Below are 20,038 nucleotides of genomic sequence, written 5' to 3'. Positions count from 1 at the left end.
TCATGTCATCCCGTGCCATGTCATGCCATGCTATCATGTCGATGACAAGGCTGTGGTGGCATGCAGGATAGTGAAGGCCAGGATGGGCATCTGGAGAAATTCAGAGATGAGGCCATCTTTGAAGCAGTTAATATTGCTTAAACAATACAAGTGCATGAATGAATAAATTATTTTATTTTTCATTTGACCAGTCCAGTTGTCATTAGAGTTAAAATTGCCAAAGCCTTCTAACAAAAAAGCATCATTATTTTTTATAATAGATACAGTTTAAATTTCTCACCTTTTGGAGTATTCTGTTAATGGTTTGTGTAGTTTATTTATTTATTTATTTATTTTTTTTTTTTAGGAGGTAGACCGGATTATCACACAGATGATGCATGTAGCAGACTATCTAAGATGGGATGTAACAGAACTCAAACCAGTAAGTGGCAACTTTCAGTTTTCTCTAATATAAATTTCTGGGCTTGTGCCAGCTCTGTTGCACAGAATGATAAAACCGTGACAGTACCACACATGACCTAAGTTTGATTAATGGCTTGAGTTGCCTGTAGAAGGATGGGAGCGAGTGCCTACTGATTCAACCATCCTGACAGGAAGGAGATGATTCTGGCTTGCTGCATGGGTGACATATGGGGGGTGCTACGCCCTTTAGAGTCCCAAGCGTGCTGGACCCACACTGTCTGAATGCACACACACTCATTAACCAAGCAGACCTCAGTGTGTAGAAACGTGCTTCCCCTTGGAGAGCAGCAATAGTGGAATTCAGAAAAGTTGCTAAAAGGGGGAGAAGGTGCTCCCAGGGAGAGAGGGTAGGCTGCCCTGCAGGACCACTCCCTATCACCCAACTCTCACCAGAGAATGGAGGGTCACTTACAATTCCGAGGCAGGAATGAATGTTCTGTAGGGCTCTTGCCTAATCTGGGACTGCATGGCTGCCCCCCCCTCCCCCCACGAATGAATGAGCCACTAAGGTGCAGGTAGAGGAACCATTGGGTGAGGTCTTGCAGAGAGCAAAATGAAGGTACATTTCAGATATACTGCTTTGATGATTGAACCTTCCCTGGGCTGAACAGGTGCATCATTGTTTCTGCCATGTATCAATTATTTACTGTATTGCAGTGGTTGTTTCACTCCCTCCCTCATTCACAGGCACAAAACACATGTGTGGCTGACTCAATGGATACCAAGAAGATCAGTGTGTGTGATCTCTTCAGGCAGAGTGACATGCCTGCTACCTAGGTATTGCTGAATGTTTGGAGAACATCAGGGAATCCAAGACTGTGTTAGGCAGTGAGGTAGTCTGTTGGTCTCACAGATAGTGGCTGTGCAACAAGTCTGGAAGTAGCAGAAGTGGTAAGGGGTGTTTGGGCATGTGTTAATAAGAGAATGATAACATGATTAAAATTCTGTGAAAAATTTTATCAGATTTACAGAGGTGAGCAAGGTGCTATTCTTTGCATCTTATATACTGCTGAAGTGACACCCCGAATCCCATGTGTAAAACTGGACAAAACCTGTTGTGGAATGATGGATAAACATAATGTTATAGAATATTCAACATAGTCTGCCTACAGTTCAACAACAAAGTGAAGGAAGTTCCACTTAGATGCCAGTGGAGCAGAAGGGTCATTAAGCTTAAATCAAAGCATCTCATGGAAAGCCGTGGATGCAAGTTTGCTGTTAGTAAATATTTTTTTTTTAAATATCACTAAGATTGTCAGGTAGACAGACAGACAGCTATGTTACTGAACTGTGCCTAGGATACACTGTGGCCATAGAATGGCTGACCAGTGTGATGTAGTGGGGCTAAAGGTTATGGTTGTAAATGGCATTTCTCTTTCTTTGATATAGGCTTGAGAGTAAACCTTTTGTAAAATTGAGACCTGCTTTGACAAGGGGGCAAGAAACTGATGGCTGCTGTCTGTTAGCATGCTTGTTCAGTAAGGCTCATACCCTTTGCTGTCATCTTCAAATATTGAAGCCTCTCAAAATAAAGTGTAAGAACTTAGCCCTGTACCAGCTAAGGCCACTCCTCTACCACCAACACAAGTTTTGGACTCAGTCAGAGCAAGTACCTATCCTTTACTCCTGTGATGAAAGTACTAACATAAAGACATGGAAAAATGAATTCTCCCTCAGGGATGAGAACCTTATCCAATTAAGGCCAGCAGCATGGCCGACTGGCTGGATGGCGCAATGGTAGCATTGTCGCCTCACAGCATGAGGTTCTCTGGTTCTTTTCTTGGCTGGGTGCCTTCTGTGTGGAGTCTGCATGTCCTCCCTGCGTTCGTGTGGGTTTCCTCTGGGTGCTCCGGTTTCCTCCCACATTACAAAGACATACATCTGGAACATTTCTCTCCAGGCCTCTGCTGAAAATTGGCTTTGTTCCAAGTCGGACTTTCCCAGTAAACAAATGTTAAATAAATAAACATGGTACTGAGAGAAATGGTATGCATTTTAGTAGGAGGTGGTCAGTCAGTGGCTTGAAGGGGGATAGCCTGAGGCTGGCTGCTGCTGACAAGCAGGAAACAGGGGCCTTGAAAATGCTCACAAGGCACATTGTCATGACATAAACCTTGCATTATCTAACTAATGAAGCAGAAATCTGGAAACAGTGACGTCCATGATTGTGTGTAAGAGTTAAATAAGTGGACATCTTAACTGGAAAGTGAAATAAACCACATCTTGGACCTGACATTTTATCTCTAGTCTCAGAGGGAGGTTGGCTGTAATGGCCATAGATACAGGACTGAAACCTAGTGTGTTAGTGGCAATTAGCTCAACACCATGTTTTGTTTCAAATTACGCTCAACTAAAAGAAAAGTACAGCTAGATAGAGATCCTTAACTTTCTTTGTCTGACTTTGGTAAGTAAGGTCAGAATTTAGCAGAAAAAAAGCATACTGAACCAAAAAGTGGTCTGATCTGGATGTGCCCATGTTGAAACTGCAACCTTCTAATGTGATAGCTACCAAGACACTAAGCTGTGTAGAGCTCTAATGGTGACATGAATAGTTGAGGTGATCAGTAGCTTATCACCTGCCATGTTCCAGACCCATGTTTAAGTATGTGTATGTATGTATTCCCTGATCTCTTAATCATCTCACCCTCTTTCTGTACATCCCATACAACCCCTATTGTTCTACCCCACCCCCAGTCATTCAATTGCCCATCTAAAAGACTTTTTCCTAAACTGTAGCCCTCTACCACCTCTCCCCCTGATCAGTAACTCTTGTAAAAAAAAAAAAAAAGCTGCTCCTTATATTATTCTCTCATATTCTAGTACTGACCTCCCACGTAACATATTATCACTTTCCCTTAAAGTATACTACCACAGCCCCAACCTCCAGCCTCCTAAGTAACCTAGACAGTTATAATAACTATTCTAATATGTCTCCTGGCCTCTTTAATCTGTCCACTACTCTCTATCTTAAAAACAGAATACTTCACTGTAATCACCACTCCCTCAAAACAAAACATCCGCAAAAACTCACCCTTAGAAATTATTCCAAATCTTTGCTTCAGAACTCAAACATTCAGTTGTATGGGGCTATGCACCCAAACTCTGACCCTGCTAATTTAAAACCAAACCTCAACACCACCAGCCCAGGTAACTCCCTTCCCTCAGTTATAAGCCATCCCTCTTCTAATACATCCTTTGATCCTTATACAAAGACATTTTCTACCCAATCCAATTCCCATTCACACACATACCATTACCCCAATCCGTCAAGCACAAGTCCAGCCAAAAAAACTAAGTCTGGTAATATAAATCTTTGCAGTATTTGTAATAAAATTACAGATCTACATGACTGGATATCACTCTATTCCCCAAATATCCTAGCCATCACTGAAACATGGCTTAAATCCAATATGAAAGATACAGAAATACTCCCTCCAGGGTAAGGATTGACCAACCCCCCCCCCAAAAAAATGAGGCAGAGTTGCCCTACTGTACCCTAGCTCCTATGACCTCTTCTCCTATCCACACTTTATCCCCAAATCTCACTCATTTGAAATATTCATAAAACGTTTAAAGCTGAACTAAAAAAAAAAACCTTTGTCATATTGTACTTTGTATCCTCCGGAAACGACATACCCATACTCAAAGAATTTCTCTCCTGGATATCTAGTACTATTAGATATGAAAAATTCAAATTGACTGGCAAAATGTAGCCTCTGACAGTCCCTCATTCTGCATAAATCTATTTGGTCTGACTCAACTAATCACAGCACCTACTAGATACAACAAAAACAGTATGGGAGCAGTTCTTGATTGGATTTTAGTCTCAGACCCCAGTAAATATACGTTCAGTGGAACCTAGCCTAACTCCCTAAGTGACTAACTCCCTGCATACACACAAAGACTTACCACTCATCACCACAATATTCACCAAATTAAACCAACAAGGAATCTCACAAAATTTAACAAAGACTTATTCAACAGTATCCTAAGGTCCTTCAACTGGTCTATATTAAAAACTCTCCCATTAGATGATTCAATTAAAAGTTTTAATACCTTTAAAAACACTCTAAATAACCTTGCTACTCTATGTATAAAAAGAGTGAAAGCAAAACACTCTCCCTGGCTATCCACCCTTACCAAAAACATTATGCATCCCAGAGATAAGACTTGGAGGGAGTGGCTAAAAAAAGAAAAGAAAAAAAAACTTTCAGCAGTACAGGGAACTCTGTATTCAAGTTAAAAAAACAAATATGCAAAGATAAGAAACAATACCATGACAAACTACAACTTAATCTAGAAAATGATCCAAAAAATCCTGGTCCTCCATTCACACACTACTCAATCCTGGCTCACAAAAAGATCACTATCCCTCTCGAACCTGCCACCCCCCTCAAAAAAAGCAACTACATTTAATCGGCACTTTATAGAGAGCATTGCTGCCCTCATCCACAGCACATCACCCTCCCCTACACAAACCCATAACATATTACCAACTGCCCCTTCACTACCACATTAACCTCTGAAAAATATAAATCTCATAATCCTTACCCACAAATGCTAACAACTTTACCTTAAAACTCATAACAATGTCTGCTATAAAAACTGCTACTTAAAACTTAAACCTTGTTCCACAACTGCCAATAACTTCCTACCTGAATATCTCAAGATAGCAGCAGAAGCCATATTGTACCCTGTAGCTATCTTAATGAGTAGATCCATACAGGAATCTTATGTCCCAGTTATTTGGAAAAGATTGCATGTCATCCCACTGCACAAGGGAGGAAACTGTACAGGAGACTGTAACTTTTGTCCTTTTGCAATTCTTTCCCTTCTCTCAAATATTCATAGAAAAATGTATCCACGCTCAACTTCTTCACCTTCTCCTCTCAGAACATTTCTTAACCAGTACTCAGTATGCATTCCACCCTGGTCATAGTACAACTACTGCACTATTATCCTTTTTAGATAATCTAAACAAGAAAAGGGACTCTGGCAAACCTCTCTCTTCCATATTTCTGAATCTGTCCAAAGCCTTTGATACCACCTCACATGGCAAACTCCGTCAACAATTGCACCATCTCGGCCTATCCCCGCCTTCACTTCAGTGGTTTAAAAGCTACCGATCTGCTAAACAGTAAACTGTTAGATGGCAACATACTTTCTCTCGTTACCTCCCCATTACCACTAACGTACCCCCAGGCTCAATTCTTGGTCCACTTCTCTTTAACATTTTCATCAATGACCTCTATACCTCTTCTAAGCATGCATCACTTATACAATATGCTGAAGATTCATCACTAATGTGCTCATCTGACGAGCATCTTGAAATCACACAAGAAGCCGTCACCTCTGTTGAAAACTGGCTTCAATATTCCCAATTATTTGTCAACCCCCAAAAAACAAAACTACTGCTATTCTTCCCCAAAGCACATCTGAAGGACAAATCCAGCTTCCGTCTCTCTTAACAATACAGAGATAGAAATTGTATCCCATACAAAGCTGCGTGGTGTGACAATTGACAACCTCAGACTTGAACTCCACATTCATCTTTTTGTGAAATTGATTTTTTCCCCTTCTTAGTATTCTATTTGAGTCTACTTTTTCTAAAAGTGATACCACTCCACTGTATTAGATATCATCATAAGTTTGTACGTATATGTTGTTGTGTCTTTCGGCTTTTCCCGGTTAGGGGTAAAACGGGCAAAAAAAATATATATATTTTTGTTTTGTTCTCTGTATTTGATCTTAGCCTAGCCTTAACTAAATGACTCTGTACAAGTTTACTTATGTAGAATCCAAATAATGTACTATATCTCATGTTACTCATGTTACTCATTCATACAATGTATGTCATGTCACTGCCTATACTTGGAGCTTTTCTCCCCGGGCCTCTACTGAAAATGGAAATATTTCCAGTTAGACTAGCCCGGTCAATAAATGTAAAATTAAATAAAATAAATAAATAATATTTAAAAAATTACCAGAAACTTGCCATGCTTTATAGACATAAAGATTTTCTTACTGACTCTGCTAACTGGCAACCACTTACCTCTTTTCTTCACTCGACGCCCCTATCCCTACCAACTTGCAGGTATCCGTTAAAACTGAACTTGAAATATGCTGCAACAAAGTTGCTAAATTTGCTGCGAGTAAAAAGTAATTTACACGTCATTGGAATGCCTTCAAACTTTGAACTGGCTTGAACTATCCCACTACCTGGACTTTGTACAACTAGCTACTGCCCACAACATCATTTATAAACCCCATGCCTGTCCTGCACTAAGCTCTAATATTCATTCTTATCATCCTAAACAGACCGCTTCATTCTAATGATAACCTCTCACCATCTGTAAACCTCAAAAAGCAATTGGAAATAGCTTTTACTGCTACTCTGTTGCCAAAAAATGAGATTCTGTTGCACAGACTATTAGAACCGTAACCTTCCATCCGTCCGTCAAGTACTTTCGAAGGCCATCTGTTCAGCTCATGGCTCTACTCATGCTACACCCCTGGTTGAACATAAAACTTGTCTACTTTTCCATTTTTCTACATTTCTCCACCACTATCTGTTTGTATTCTCTACCCATCACCACTTGCTCCTCTTCACCTGGCTGTCCTACCCTCTCCCCCACTTTATATAACCTCCTTCTGTCAGTTCTACTCTATCCAAATCTTCTTCTCCCTTTATAGTTACAATTAAACTAAACACTACTTATTAATGCTGTGAATTGCCAAAAGGATGCTCTCTAAAATTGTATATAGGGTTTTACTTTGCTTTTTCTAATTGTTCTCTTTGTAACGTATTTTTGTTAAATCTATATGCCTTACAGTGCTGTTGATTATTTATTTTTTTTTTTATGTATTGTCATTTGTTAACCGGGTTGGTCCAACTGAGCCAAAGGCCCATTTTCAGTGGAGACCCAAAGAGAAAAGCTCCAATTACATCTACAAGACAATCTAGAAAGAGAAAAAAGATGCAGTAACTTATGCAAAGTTAAAAATATCAAATTTCAATAGGATTTCAATTTCGATAGTAATATAGACATGAGTCATTACATAAAATGAGATAAACAATATCAAAATGTTGACTATATAAGTTTCCAAAATTTCAAATACAATAGTAGCAGACTATTATTTTCAAAATGTATAACTTTCAATGTTTTTATGTAATGTCTTTGGAAAAAAAATATTTTCTCTGGTAAATGGAGCTTTACTCCGTGGGCCTCCACTGAAAATGGGCTCTTATGACTCAGTTGGACTTTCTCAGTAAACAAATATCAATAAACAGATAAAATAATAAATAAATAATGTCTGTGGCATTTGCTGACAGCTAGTGTTGCTTGTGAGAAGTGCTCTCTGTTTAGTGGCAGAGAGCATTTGTCAGCATATGACTCCTGCAGCAGCTCAGTTCAGGTGGTGCATAATGAGGAGCCATGCTAACTGTATATGCCCCACAAGCAAGACATAGACAGAAATATATAAAGAGGGATATTAATGGAGGGGACCTACCTTTAAATCTCACTGCACCTCACATTTTCAGAACAAAAGTGCATTTTGTACACTAAGGGGGATAGCTACCTGACCTTTGATCCCACCTTTAGAGGAATCCATGGGAGTGACAATCAGCTGAGTCCTTTGAAGACACATGTGTTGGGATTCTAACAGTGACAGGCTGTCTTTTCACATCAGGTGACAGAATCCTTTCTACAGAATAAAAAGGTACACAGTCGTGCCTCCTTTAGCCATGCCTGTGTTGTGCATATAATTAATAAAAGTGAGTGCAGTTCTTCTTGTGAATGAGCTATGAGCAGTAGGTTAATATGGCTTTTATGGTCGGCATTTGTCAGTTAGTATGGCTTTTATGGTCAACATTTTGATGTGCGGCAAAGCCTGAAGGCTATGTTTATGGGCTGTGCTGTGTGTCTGGCATGTATTCTGTAAGCACAACTGCACCTGCTTGCTAACATTTGTATTTTGTTTCCTTGCAGATTCTCCAGGAGATGATGAAAGAGATTGACTATGATGGGAATGGCACTGTCTCTTTGGAGGAGTGGATCAGGGGTGGCATGACCACCATCCCCCTTCTTGTGTTACTTGGTCTGGAAGTGGTAGGTACTAAACAAAATGGCTTTTGCATTGGATTCCTGCATGTTTAACGTCCACCCTGACTTGGTTCTTTATTGAAACGAATGGGAATGGGCAGTGATGATCTTATTGTAAGGAAGGCTCAACTTTTTTGGAGATACACAGCTGTGCAGAAGTAGGCCCTACTCTGCATTCCCTAGCAATAAGTCCTCAGACTTTATCAGGCTTTGTAGTTTGGACCTTCACCTACCCCAAAAACTGCAGCAGCACTGAAACTGTCCAGAATTTGTACAGCTGAACAGAATTGCCTGAGTCCTCATGAGTATCCAGTTTACAGCCCTTCTGTGTAGGTGTTCAAAACTTTTCAGCTCTTGTACAGAACATTTTTCTTGTTAACTAGTCCCTCTTAGTTTTTCAGCCATAATCTAGATTGCAAGGCTACATGCAGCATAGATGGCTACTTTAGAGTAGTCAATCAACCACCCTGTTTTTGAAACGAAGTCAGAGTACCAAGGGAAAATAAGACATGTGAAGCATACATAGACATAACACTAGAAATCAGGACTGAACTCCAGATTTGGCCACCAAAAGACAAAAACCTTCTCAATTGAACCAGCATGCCACCCCCATTTAAATCTGGGTCACATATAGCCCTCCCTGTTTGTGTTTGTCACCAGTGTCTCTTCCTCTGCCTTTGCAGTGTGTACCTTGATTGACTTTTTCATCACTGGCTACTGTAATGTATTATTTCCTCCATAATCAGCATTATTTTGCCCTCTCAGTCTACACAGTGTGGATTTCGGTCTATCTATGTAATCACATGTCCCTCCACACATCTCGTCTCCACACCATCATTAACAACCTTATGCATTTCACTTCTGCCATAACAATGTGTCCTCAGCAGTCATATTGTAGATTGTAACTGACATGCATTCCCTCTGGATTTTACTTTACTCTGCTTATCTCTACTGTATAGGTCCTACTGACTGCAGTGGAACAGTGCCCAGGTCACAAAGCAACAACAGTGAGCTGTCAAAGTAAGCGTAGCACTGGGGCTCCCATGAAGTCATTGTTAAACAGCTAGTTTCCTTGCTGCTACAGTCATGCAAATTGTTTGTTTGTTTGATTTGACACAAACAAGTCACACTGACCTGGCTATTTTCTATGTTACAAATGCCGTGTAGTTAGAAACCATAAGAAAAAAGTGTATATTATTGTTGCAGTACCAGGTGATTTGTAACACAGAGGCTTATAGCCAATGCAAAGTAATGCATCTGAAGACTGATGTATTTCTGAGGAAGAAACATGGTATGCGAAGGAGCATTTATAACAAATAACTGCTTATTACATAAAAATGGTGCTATGCTATAGCTAAGCATTATTTACATGCATTAGGTTAATTGCATTTCAGATACATTTTAGTTACCAAATGTCATTGGGCTGGCTGAGATACAGCCTTTTATTATAAGCGGAGGTTAAAAGCGAACAGTTCAAGTTGTTAAGTTATAAATGCTGAAAACACTATGCAGGGTATCTGTATCAGATTTAGGTACGAGAAGGTAGCAGTCTTCATATTTTGTTTGCTTTCCCCAGCATTTTTAAGGTTTTAGTATACTCATAACGTTAATGATATGCTAAAATATCACATTGTCTAACCAGAAGCAGACCGTCCAGTTGATATAGCTGGTACAGGGAACACAGGATGTACTTCCTGTTTACAAAAGCACTCAGAGAGATGGGATTAAATTTGTTTCTGATACTTGTCCCTTGATGTCTAGTTGTTTCAAATCCCATGGTAGCCTGCCATGTTCAGTTTGTTATATTGCCTCTCAAGACTTCCTCCCAGATCACATACTCTGCCCCCACCACTCTAACCACATGTGCTAATAGTACCTCTGGGAACAGGTATCTTCCTGTCTCCCTCCCAACTTGTTTGCTTCCCTCAGGGATGACTGGATGAGCACTGTATTAAGTTTATCATCTGCCTTCCTTAGACAGCATTTACTGGCAGTATCAGAGCTTATCTGACGCGATTATCACATCAGTGCAGTCTTTGGCTCAGCTGACGTCAGTGAGACTATCAAGTATCTAAATGTTAATTAAGTAAGGAAAGGAACTGCATTTATGCAGGGCCTTAACATAAAAAATGCATCTGTAAGTAAGCAGAAATGTAATATTTCTCAAAGTGAACAGGCTTTGGACATTGCTAAATTAAGTTATCTACACTGTTTACTATCTACAAGTGCAGAATCTTTTGACTGGTAGACTTCCTTTATGCTGTATTATTTTCTCATGTGAAACATTGACACTGCTCTAACATACTGCAATTTGTTGTCTTGGAAACGCCTCAGAGAGTGAAGATTTTCTGAGATAACTTAAATTAGTGGATGAATGGTGATGTAAGAAAGGTAAATTTTTTCCTCACAGATAAGCTCACGGATAACCAGTCTGCAATCAAATTCAGAATGTAACTAAAACATAAACTCCATGTTATGTATTTAATTTTTATACATCACATGATGGCCTTGTCTGAAGCCTCCCCAAGCTTACCAGTCTATAGTATGTGATATCACCTGCATCAACAACAAAAGTAACACTGGAGTCTGCAGGTGTGACTGCTTATTGTAAATGCCTTACGACTTACAGGTGTAGCTTGTACCTGCTCACCTGCAGTGGTGATTACATTAGGATGCTACTACTAGGTCTAGAATTTCATGTCAGAGTACCAAAGTGCCAGCCATTCTGCCAATAAGGTTCCTTCTCATGACAGTCCATAGCTTATAATGACCTACATTTATATACAACATCTGGCATACAGAAAACAATACCTTTATCACATCTGCTCTCCATTCCACCAATGTGACAGACAGCCCCCCTAAGACCTAAATATTTATTTGTTTGTTTATTTATATTACACTTTGTTTACCAGGTAAGTGAACTGTCAGTTTACCCTTTTCAGTCACAAACTGGGTATTAAATGAAGTAGAAAAATGCATGAATACAGTGTAAATCAGAAGCATATATACATACAATGCATAGTAATAAATGCAAATGAGGTCACAATTGGGCGATGTAGTTAGTATCCATATTTAGTAAGGCAAGCTTTATATGTACACTGTATATTCTGATGGGTACAAATATTTTCAGCATTTATGTATTTCATTGAAATGTTGTGCAAGTCCTTTAAAAAACTCAGATATTGTAATAGCAATAATAACACTGTGGCACCCATACTAAATAATGATCTTAAATCATGATTAGACAGCTTTACTCCTTTGCTATGATAACATCCATTGGTACTAATATTGCAGTAAACAAACTGCGGGTCCAGTGATTAATCAAAATGGCACCTTGCAGGCAGTGCTTTTCTGTAGGATAACATCTAGCTAAGTGCACAAGTCACTGGTTTTAATGCAAGCCTCACAGTGCATTTATGAATAGCAGTTTTCATAAGGTATGTTTGTGTGTGTGTGTGTGTGGGGCAGAAAGTGCAACACATGAAAATTGTACTGTATTTTTTCAATTTTTTTTTTCTGGTTGCTTGAGAGTGCTAGAGAGCTGCAACAGCTAACCAAAATAAAATGTGCAATTCCCATATTTTATTTTTTAATAAAGAAAATTGTCATCACTACTGCCATCTGCTTACATTTAGATGTTATATTCAGTTTCAATGATATGCCAAGGTTCCGTATGTCATCACTCCTTATTTGAGACAATGGCAGCTGCCCAATCCCCCACCCCCACCCCTTATATTCAAGACCTGTAGTTAAAAATTCAGTCTGATGGTGCAGCAGGAGCATTCCCATCTGTGATACTGGGGATCTGACTTCAATTAGCAGCCTAGGTCACAGAGGAGGAGTAAGGGTGAAAATAAGCTAAAGATGGATGCCTCACCTATGCAAGGCAGGGTGCACAAAGAGACTGCCCTTTGACCTTTTCACAATACCTGTGCTGCCATCTCAGACAACACAGACAAAACTGTCATGTAAGGGGGGGGTCTGAATATTTGCGGTCATGAACTTGTTGCACATTCTCTGTATGGGTTGAGTACAAAAAATACCAGAAAAATCTATCCAGACACATGCAACAACTTGAACACCCATAGATATACCTTATTAAAGATAGAAGGCCTAAACAATATGTCTCTCATGGAGCAATTCAAAGTTCTGTCACTATACTCTGCATCCTACAGAGTGCTAAGAGGTGACCTGTGTCTAGCATACAAGGCATCTTCCGATCCAATACTGATGGATTTACTGCACATCAGTAAGTCAAGTGGCATCAGAAAAATTTATTTTAGAGATCTAAACCTCTTTTACAACATCAACAGCATGGTTTTGAGGGACATGTATATCTCTCAGAGGATACCACTGCTCTGGAACAGACTATCCACATAAAACAAAGCTCATCCCTATCTTTATTCAAGGACATCTTGGCTCTATGGATGGGAAATGGAAAATGTACCCCAGGACCCCACCCTGTGCTACTAGTGGACAGAGACAGCTCCTAAATTCTTTATCTGGAGAAACAAAGTGGGATATTGTAAAGTGGGATATTGTCCCAATAGTACACAGAAAAAATGGGGCATGTACAAGTGTGAGAAATGTAACATATGCAGATATATTTCTGAAGGTCCCTTAGTTAATTTAGAACACCTACCTTACACTTTGAGAGTTCCAGAACATTTTAACTGTAAGAGTAAAGGAGTTGTGTACATTGATATGTGCGCACATTGCAGTGCATTCTACATTAGTATGACTGCAAGAGCCCTATGCACTAGAATAAAAGAACATTACTATAACATTAGAAAACAAGACAAGACAAATGCTTTATATAAGCATATTACCATCTGTCCTACATATAATAATTTTTTGTTTTCTGTGCTGGAACAAGGAAGTCATGACTTCAGGGGTGGCAATTTCAAAACAAATCTTGAACAAAAGGAGACTTTATGGCAGGTTACAAAAGCATGGATTAAAAGTTTTATTGCGCTAACATTGCATGGATTTCACTCTGTTTTTCCTGTATCTTCCAGTCTGTTTTTTTTTTATTTTTTGTGGTTATTCAGGAGCATTTCTGCATTGTTATATGACACAGATCCCTGCCCTACTTGTCCTGAACATGTTGGTTTGAAAAAAATCTATTCACTCATACTCCCTTCTTGTTCCTGACTTGCAGAAATAGTAGAACCTTCCTGATATTACATAGGACTATTTGTTTTCATCACCATGGTAAACAATGTATAATATGGGTATGTGTCTGTAAATCCTGATAAGCTAGCTACTGGAAGATGTATGTCATATGGTACACCTTCCTTCTAAAAAGTTCCCTTGCAATGTACAACTCATGGAGGTTAGGCATGCATCTGCATTATTTCTTCCTTATTTTTTCACCATCCAGATACCACATGGTGTCTGAACTAAAGAAGCATTTCTCTGAAGAAGTAAAGATATGCATTTGCTTTCAAAAGCTTATGTATTTGGAAATACAGAAGTATAATGCATAGTGGGGAAAAAGGATCAGATGCAACCACCAGGTACTCTCTCAATGTGCAGTAATTTAACAGAAAACTGGATGCTTTGGATTCAGAAATAAGATTTATTGCTCAATGTGAGTGGATTATCCAAGAAGCCTGGAAAGTTACTGTGTGATAAATTTCTGCATGACCGTGGGAAAGAAGACTTGATCTTATCAAAGACTGTGGACATATGTAGAGCAAGTTCAATTACACAGTTAAATGAATTGACTAAGGAAATGGAAATGATATGTCTAAATCAATGGGTCTATGGTTAATCATTGAAAGGAATAACTATTGAATGGCACATCATCGAATGCAAAACATCAAACTCCATCCATCAAAAGTGAATTTCATCGAACCTCTGAGATGGGGAAAGTAACTACTTAGCCAACACTTCCCTATTTTACAAACGGCAGTATTTCAAACCCACCCATCACACCCCACCTAACTACATATATCAATTCTGAGATCACACTACAGTGGGGAAAGGTGAAACGGGGAAGTGTAGGCCAACTAGTTACTTTCCTCGTCTCACAGGTTGGATGAAGTGCACTTTTGATGGATGGAGTTTCAATGCTTTGCATTCGATGATGTGCTGTTCGATAGTTATTCCTTTCGATGATTAATCATAGACCCTAAAACAATATGTTAGGTAAATAAAAATCTAAAACTTCTATATAAACTAAAAAACACCAAAAGGAAGCAATTTCAGGGTGTACTGTAGCAGTAATAGAGCCCAAAGAAAATATTCTACAATTACATTTCAGGTACACAATGTGGCTATAAGAATAAAGGAAGCTTATTTTTGCTTTTAATAAATTATGTAGAATCTGTGCTAAAAAAGAGCTTTCTTCTGAAATGTGAACAAGGAAAGATATTTATGATCGGCTGAACGTACATATTTTTGAACATGAGCATAAATATGAAAATGAAAAGTGCCAGAAAGCACCTCTTATAGATGTCATGAAAGTGACAAGAATTGCTATAGTAAAGTTTAAAAATGCCTCCAGACACTTTGAGACAAGAATGTAAGTGAAATATTTGGAAATAAATAATTATTACAAAGAGCACTGTTGTTAAATAAACACATATGCAAAGTATAATGTTTTTTCTTAAGATATTTTAAAGATCTGGACCCAAAAGTTACTTAATGCAGAGCTGTCTTTTTATGATTAGAATATTATAACTATAAGGTAGAGTAATTTGGTCAAAAACTTCAAGCACAAATTAAAAAGCATGACATTCAAGATTCTTTTTCAAATTGTAGTACCTAAAATAGTGAATTGTTTCGCTATTTCCATCTTTTGGGTTTTGTGAAAGGCTAATAATGCATAATGAATTTAAAGCAAAGCATGAATAAATACAACAGTCACATGGTCACAAAGACATATCATATACTGTCCTGGCCATAGCAATGATATGTAGCATGACCATGTTTGATTTATTTACAGGCTTAGACAGTTTTTTTTTTTCTTTCTCATATTGGAAAATATCTCCAATTAAAACTCAATGCACTGACAGTAATATGCTTTAAAGCATGTACCAGTAAAATAAGTCAGTAACTCAAACAAATGAAAAACTTATGTTATTTTCAGAAATAATTTGAGCCCAACATAATTTGTAAATGTTGTGGTCGTTATTGTAAAACAAGACATGATTCACTGTGTACTAATCTACAAAAATCTGAATAAATTGAATAAAAGAGGGCATTACTGACTGCTTATAGCATACCTCTCAACTGTCCAGATTTTCGCAGGTCACTCTACAACAAGTACAAATATGACTCTGTCATTGTCCATGTTGGTGTGAATGACCTGAGACGTACCTCCCTGGACTATATGAAAAGAGACATGGAAGAGCTCTCCGATCTTGTGGCCCAGGCACGTATGACCCTAGCCCTGAGTAGCATCTTGCCATCACCCAGAATGATACCACAGTACAAGGACAAAATGATTGACTTCAGCAATTGGCTAAACTTCTGGTGTCATTCTAAGGGGATCCAGTATCTGTCTGCCTGGGATGACATGATCGACAGACCACGATGCTTTGCCAGAGATGTCCTTCACCTGTCGCCCTTGGGATTCCGGATACTGGCTAAGGCTCTTGCCAGCCCTATAGTGCCTTTTTTAGACAAGATTCAAATGACAAATTCACTACCATAACAGGTGCAAGCAAGCAAAATCTGAGGTTAATGCTATTCAATGCTAGAAGTCTAAACCTCAAAATGCATTCACTCGAGGTACTCTTTAAAATGGAGAACATCAACATCTGTGCAGTGACAGAGACCTGGTTCAAGGCTCTAGACAGCACCCCTGTGTTACCAGGTTATAATTCATACCACACCTTTTGGCCACCTAACCTGGACCGAAACACTAAAGGTGGAGGCGTGTCCATATTCATTAAGGATATCCACACCTCCAGGCTAGTTACTCAGCATAATGCATCTGAGATTATCCAAATGCAACTAACTCTGGGCAAGACCGCAATCCAAATTGTAACTTGCTACAGATCCCCCACCATGCCCCAGGATTCCCACTCATCATTTCTTGATACACTGGAAAATATTAGGGTACAACCCAACACCCTAATAATGGGCAATTTCAACTACCCCACCATTAACTGGGAAAACTACTCCTGTACCAACTATTTTGCTCAACGTTTTCTGGAATTCATAAATTCTAATGCCTTGGATCAACTTATCCACACTCCCACCAGGGGCAGCAATGTCCTAGACCTGGTAATTACCAACATGGGCGACTGTTGTTCCACACCAGAGGTCAATTCCTTGTTGGTCAGATCTGATCACAAGCTAATCAGCCTAGACATCCACACCCCCCCCATTAGGGAAACCACCATAAACTATTTCTCCAAAGCCAACTTCACATTTCTTAAGACAGAAGTGGCAAACTTCAAGACACCCATGCAGATGGACAATAGAGGTACGACTGCTGTATCCTACACAAATGCACTTTATAAGCATTTACACAAGTGCATGGATTGTGCTATCCCTAATAGAACCAAGATGCTATCCTCCAAAAAAAGGAAGCCAGTCTTGTGATCCCCTGCCATAAACAAACTCTACAACAGAAGAAAGAAACTGTTGCAAAAAAGAGTAAAATCCCATGACTGGAAGAACTCCCTGGTCAGCCTCAGTAAGAAGCTGAGATCCCTCATAAAATCCTCCAAAGTTAGTTATGAAAACAAAATCACCACTGATTCTAAAGTCAACCACAAAGCATTCTATAGCTATGTCAAGAATCTCAATGGCAACACTCAGATCTGCTCTGAGTTACAGCACAATGGCACTAAATATACAGAACCAACTGATATTGCCAACATCCTGGCAGATAGGTTCAATGCTAACTTTACCCCCCACCCACCCACCCCCTAAAGGGCCCATCTCTATACTGGAAGAATGCAAAGTTCCTGTAATCACGGCTGCACAGGTAAAAAATGCACTCTCCAAAGCCAAGAACACAGCATCCATGGGACCTGACAACATCCCAGGCTGCGTTCTACATGAACTACAGAATGAACTGGCACCCCACCAAAGCACCATGTTCAATCATAGCTTCACCTCAGGCTTTGTACCCACTGAATGGCACACAGCAACTGTATGCCACTCCACAAAGGGGGAGCCACCACGGACCCTGAGAACTACCGCCCCATTAGCCTAACAAGCCTGGTTTGCAAGGCCATGGAACGTATCATCATGCAACTTATAAACAAAGACATTGGTAATCTCCAAACTGTGGACCCCATCTAGTTCAGGTTTGTAAAAGGTAGATCATGTCTCCTAAACCTGATCGACTTCTTTGAAACAGTCACCAAGGCCATAGACAAGGGTAAGGTGGTTCACACAGCCTATCTAGATCTCGCCAAAGCTTTTGACACCATCCCCCACTCTGGAATTATAGAGAAACTCACTAAACTGGGTGTAAATCCCTATGTCACAAGATGGGTTGCCAACTAGCTCACTGAGAGAACCCACACTGTGAAAGTAGCAGACTCTAAATCTGACTTCAGACCAGTGACATGTGGAGTATCACAGGCATCAGTCCTGTGTCCTCTCTTGTTTGGTATCTACTTTTCTGAAGAACAGGTTAACAGAGAAGGTCTTTGGCTAATGAAGTTTGCAGATGACTGCAAACTAGGAGCCATAACTGAAACTCCTAATGATGTGGACATCCTACAAAAGGACCTCACTGAAACAGATGCCTAGTGTCAAAGTCATGGCCTTAAGCTCAATGCCAAAAAGTGCATTGTCATACCCTTTGGTAAAAACTCTGTACCCATGAGCTACCACGTAGGTGGTAGTCTACTTAACACCGAAAGTGTGATGAGACCTTGGGACACAGGTGGACAGTAGTCTCTCCTTTGATAATCACATCGCCACAGTAGTCAGGAAATCCTTCTACATGGCACACCTCATCACAAAAGGTTTCTCATCCAGGAAAAAGAGGTCATTGTTCCCCTCTGCTCGTCACTCATTAGACCCATTATAGAGTGAAACTCCCCTTTTGGTATGTACCTCACAAAACATCTACAACAACTGGAAAGGCCGCAAAAATCCCTCACAAAGGGGATTACCGGCCTCAAACAGATGCCCATACTCAGACCATCTCAAAAAAACTCCAGCTTTACTCCATCACATATCGCCTACTCAGAGGCGATATCTGCCTAGCATGCAAAGCTATGTCAAACCCAGAGCTGTTGGACATGTTCCACTTAAAGAAATCCTAAGCCCTCCAAGCTACATCCTCTAGGGACCTAAACCTTGTCCCCACAATAACCAGAACATGCTGGAGGGATAGATTCCTGTCCCAGAGACTTCCCATACTCTGGAATAAACTACCTATCTATATCAAACAAAGCTCCTCATTAGCACTCTTCAAGAAAAATCTTGATGATTGGATGAGAAATAGGAAATTCACCCCAGGGATCAACTATGTGGCTCTGCTCAACAGTGGCACAGGAAAATAATTTTCTTGGGTGGCGAAATCCAGGGTAACTTTTTGGCTAGGCTTGGATAGGCCCTAGGGCCAATAGCCTAGTACCTACCTTATGAACCTATGTCTAGATTTTTGCCTCATATTTTGGTCTGTTTTTCATAAAATTGTAATTTTCTGGCAAATTAGTGGCAAATCGTTAGACTGAAGTTAGAACATATGACAGGCATTTGAGCTTCAGACTTCATACCCTTCAGAAAATTCATGCTAATGCAAAACCTGTTATTCTATCAACTTTCTAAGCTTGTAAGAGCAATATTTAAAAATTGTCCGCATTTTTGGGCCTTTGTCCCACTTTTATATATGGCTTTGTACAGATTTCTTGCTCAAAAAGGTTGAGCGGTATGAGATGGACAAGTGGTCTCAAGAATCCAAAACAGTTATTTCCAGTACTAGTTGTGAGTCAAAGATTCTGACAGGTAAAAATAAACTAAAGAAGTTCCATTATGTGTACATTTAGTACACCATTAAGAAGTAGAAGAGTCCTTATACTTCCATTTTGTATTTCAGCACTTTTGGTGGTATTGCAGAAAGATGTTGCACAAGTAATTGAAGGAAGAAATTGCAAGCATAACTGATGATTTATTAGTGTAAAGTGAGCCACAAGAACTGCTTGCTAACAGACTGACACAACTACTGAATTTATTATGACAGCATGCATTCAAGTTAATTAAAAGCAAATGTGAAGTAAGAGTGACAGGTTTTAAATGCATGGATCATACTCTAGTGCCAAAAAGACTGAAACATGTTGTTGTTTGTCTTTTCAGCTTTTCCCGGTTAGGGGTCGCCATAGCGGAACTCCGGTCTGCTAATGATTGGCAGTAGATTTTTTATGGTGCCGAGTTGCCAGCCCGACTCCCAACCTTCAGCGAAGGCACGCCTTTCACGCATGTTTTTCAGAGGCCACTCGACCACGGGGAGGACATGCAGACTCCACACAGAATGATAACAGAAAATAATA

At 39.6% G+C, this 20,038-nt stretch overlaps 1 protein-coding gene across 2 annotated transcripts in view; it reads left to right on the top strand.

Moving 5' to 3' along the window:
- DGKA (diacylglycerol kinase alpha) overlaps positions 1-20,038 on the top strand; it is an 858,181-nt gene that overhangs the window by 488,243 nt on the left and 349,900 nt on the right. For both annotated transcript variants that reach the window (XM_044083761.1, XM_044083762.1), the window contains exons 7-8: positions 347-421; positions 8,454-8,573. In XM_044083761.1, the coding sequence (XP_043939696.1) occupies positions 347-421; positions 8,454-8,573 (195 nt within the window). The remainder of the gene's footprint in view (positions 1-346; positions 422-8,453; positions 8,574-20,038) is intronic.

The sequence above is a fragment of the Protopterus annectens genome, chromosome 9.part0 (genome assembly GCF_019279795.1).
Source record: "Protopterus annectens isolate FY-2018-M chromosome 9.part0, PAN1.0, whole genome shotgun sequence".
Taxonomy (NCBI): Eukaryota; Metazoa; Chordata; order Ceratodontiformes; family Protopteridae; genus Protopterus; species Protopterus annectens.
This window is presented reverse-complemented; position numbering and strand designations above follow the sequence as displayed.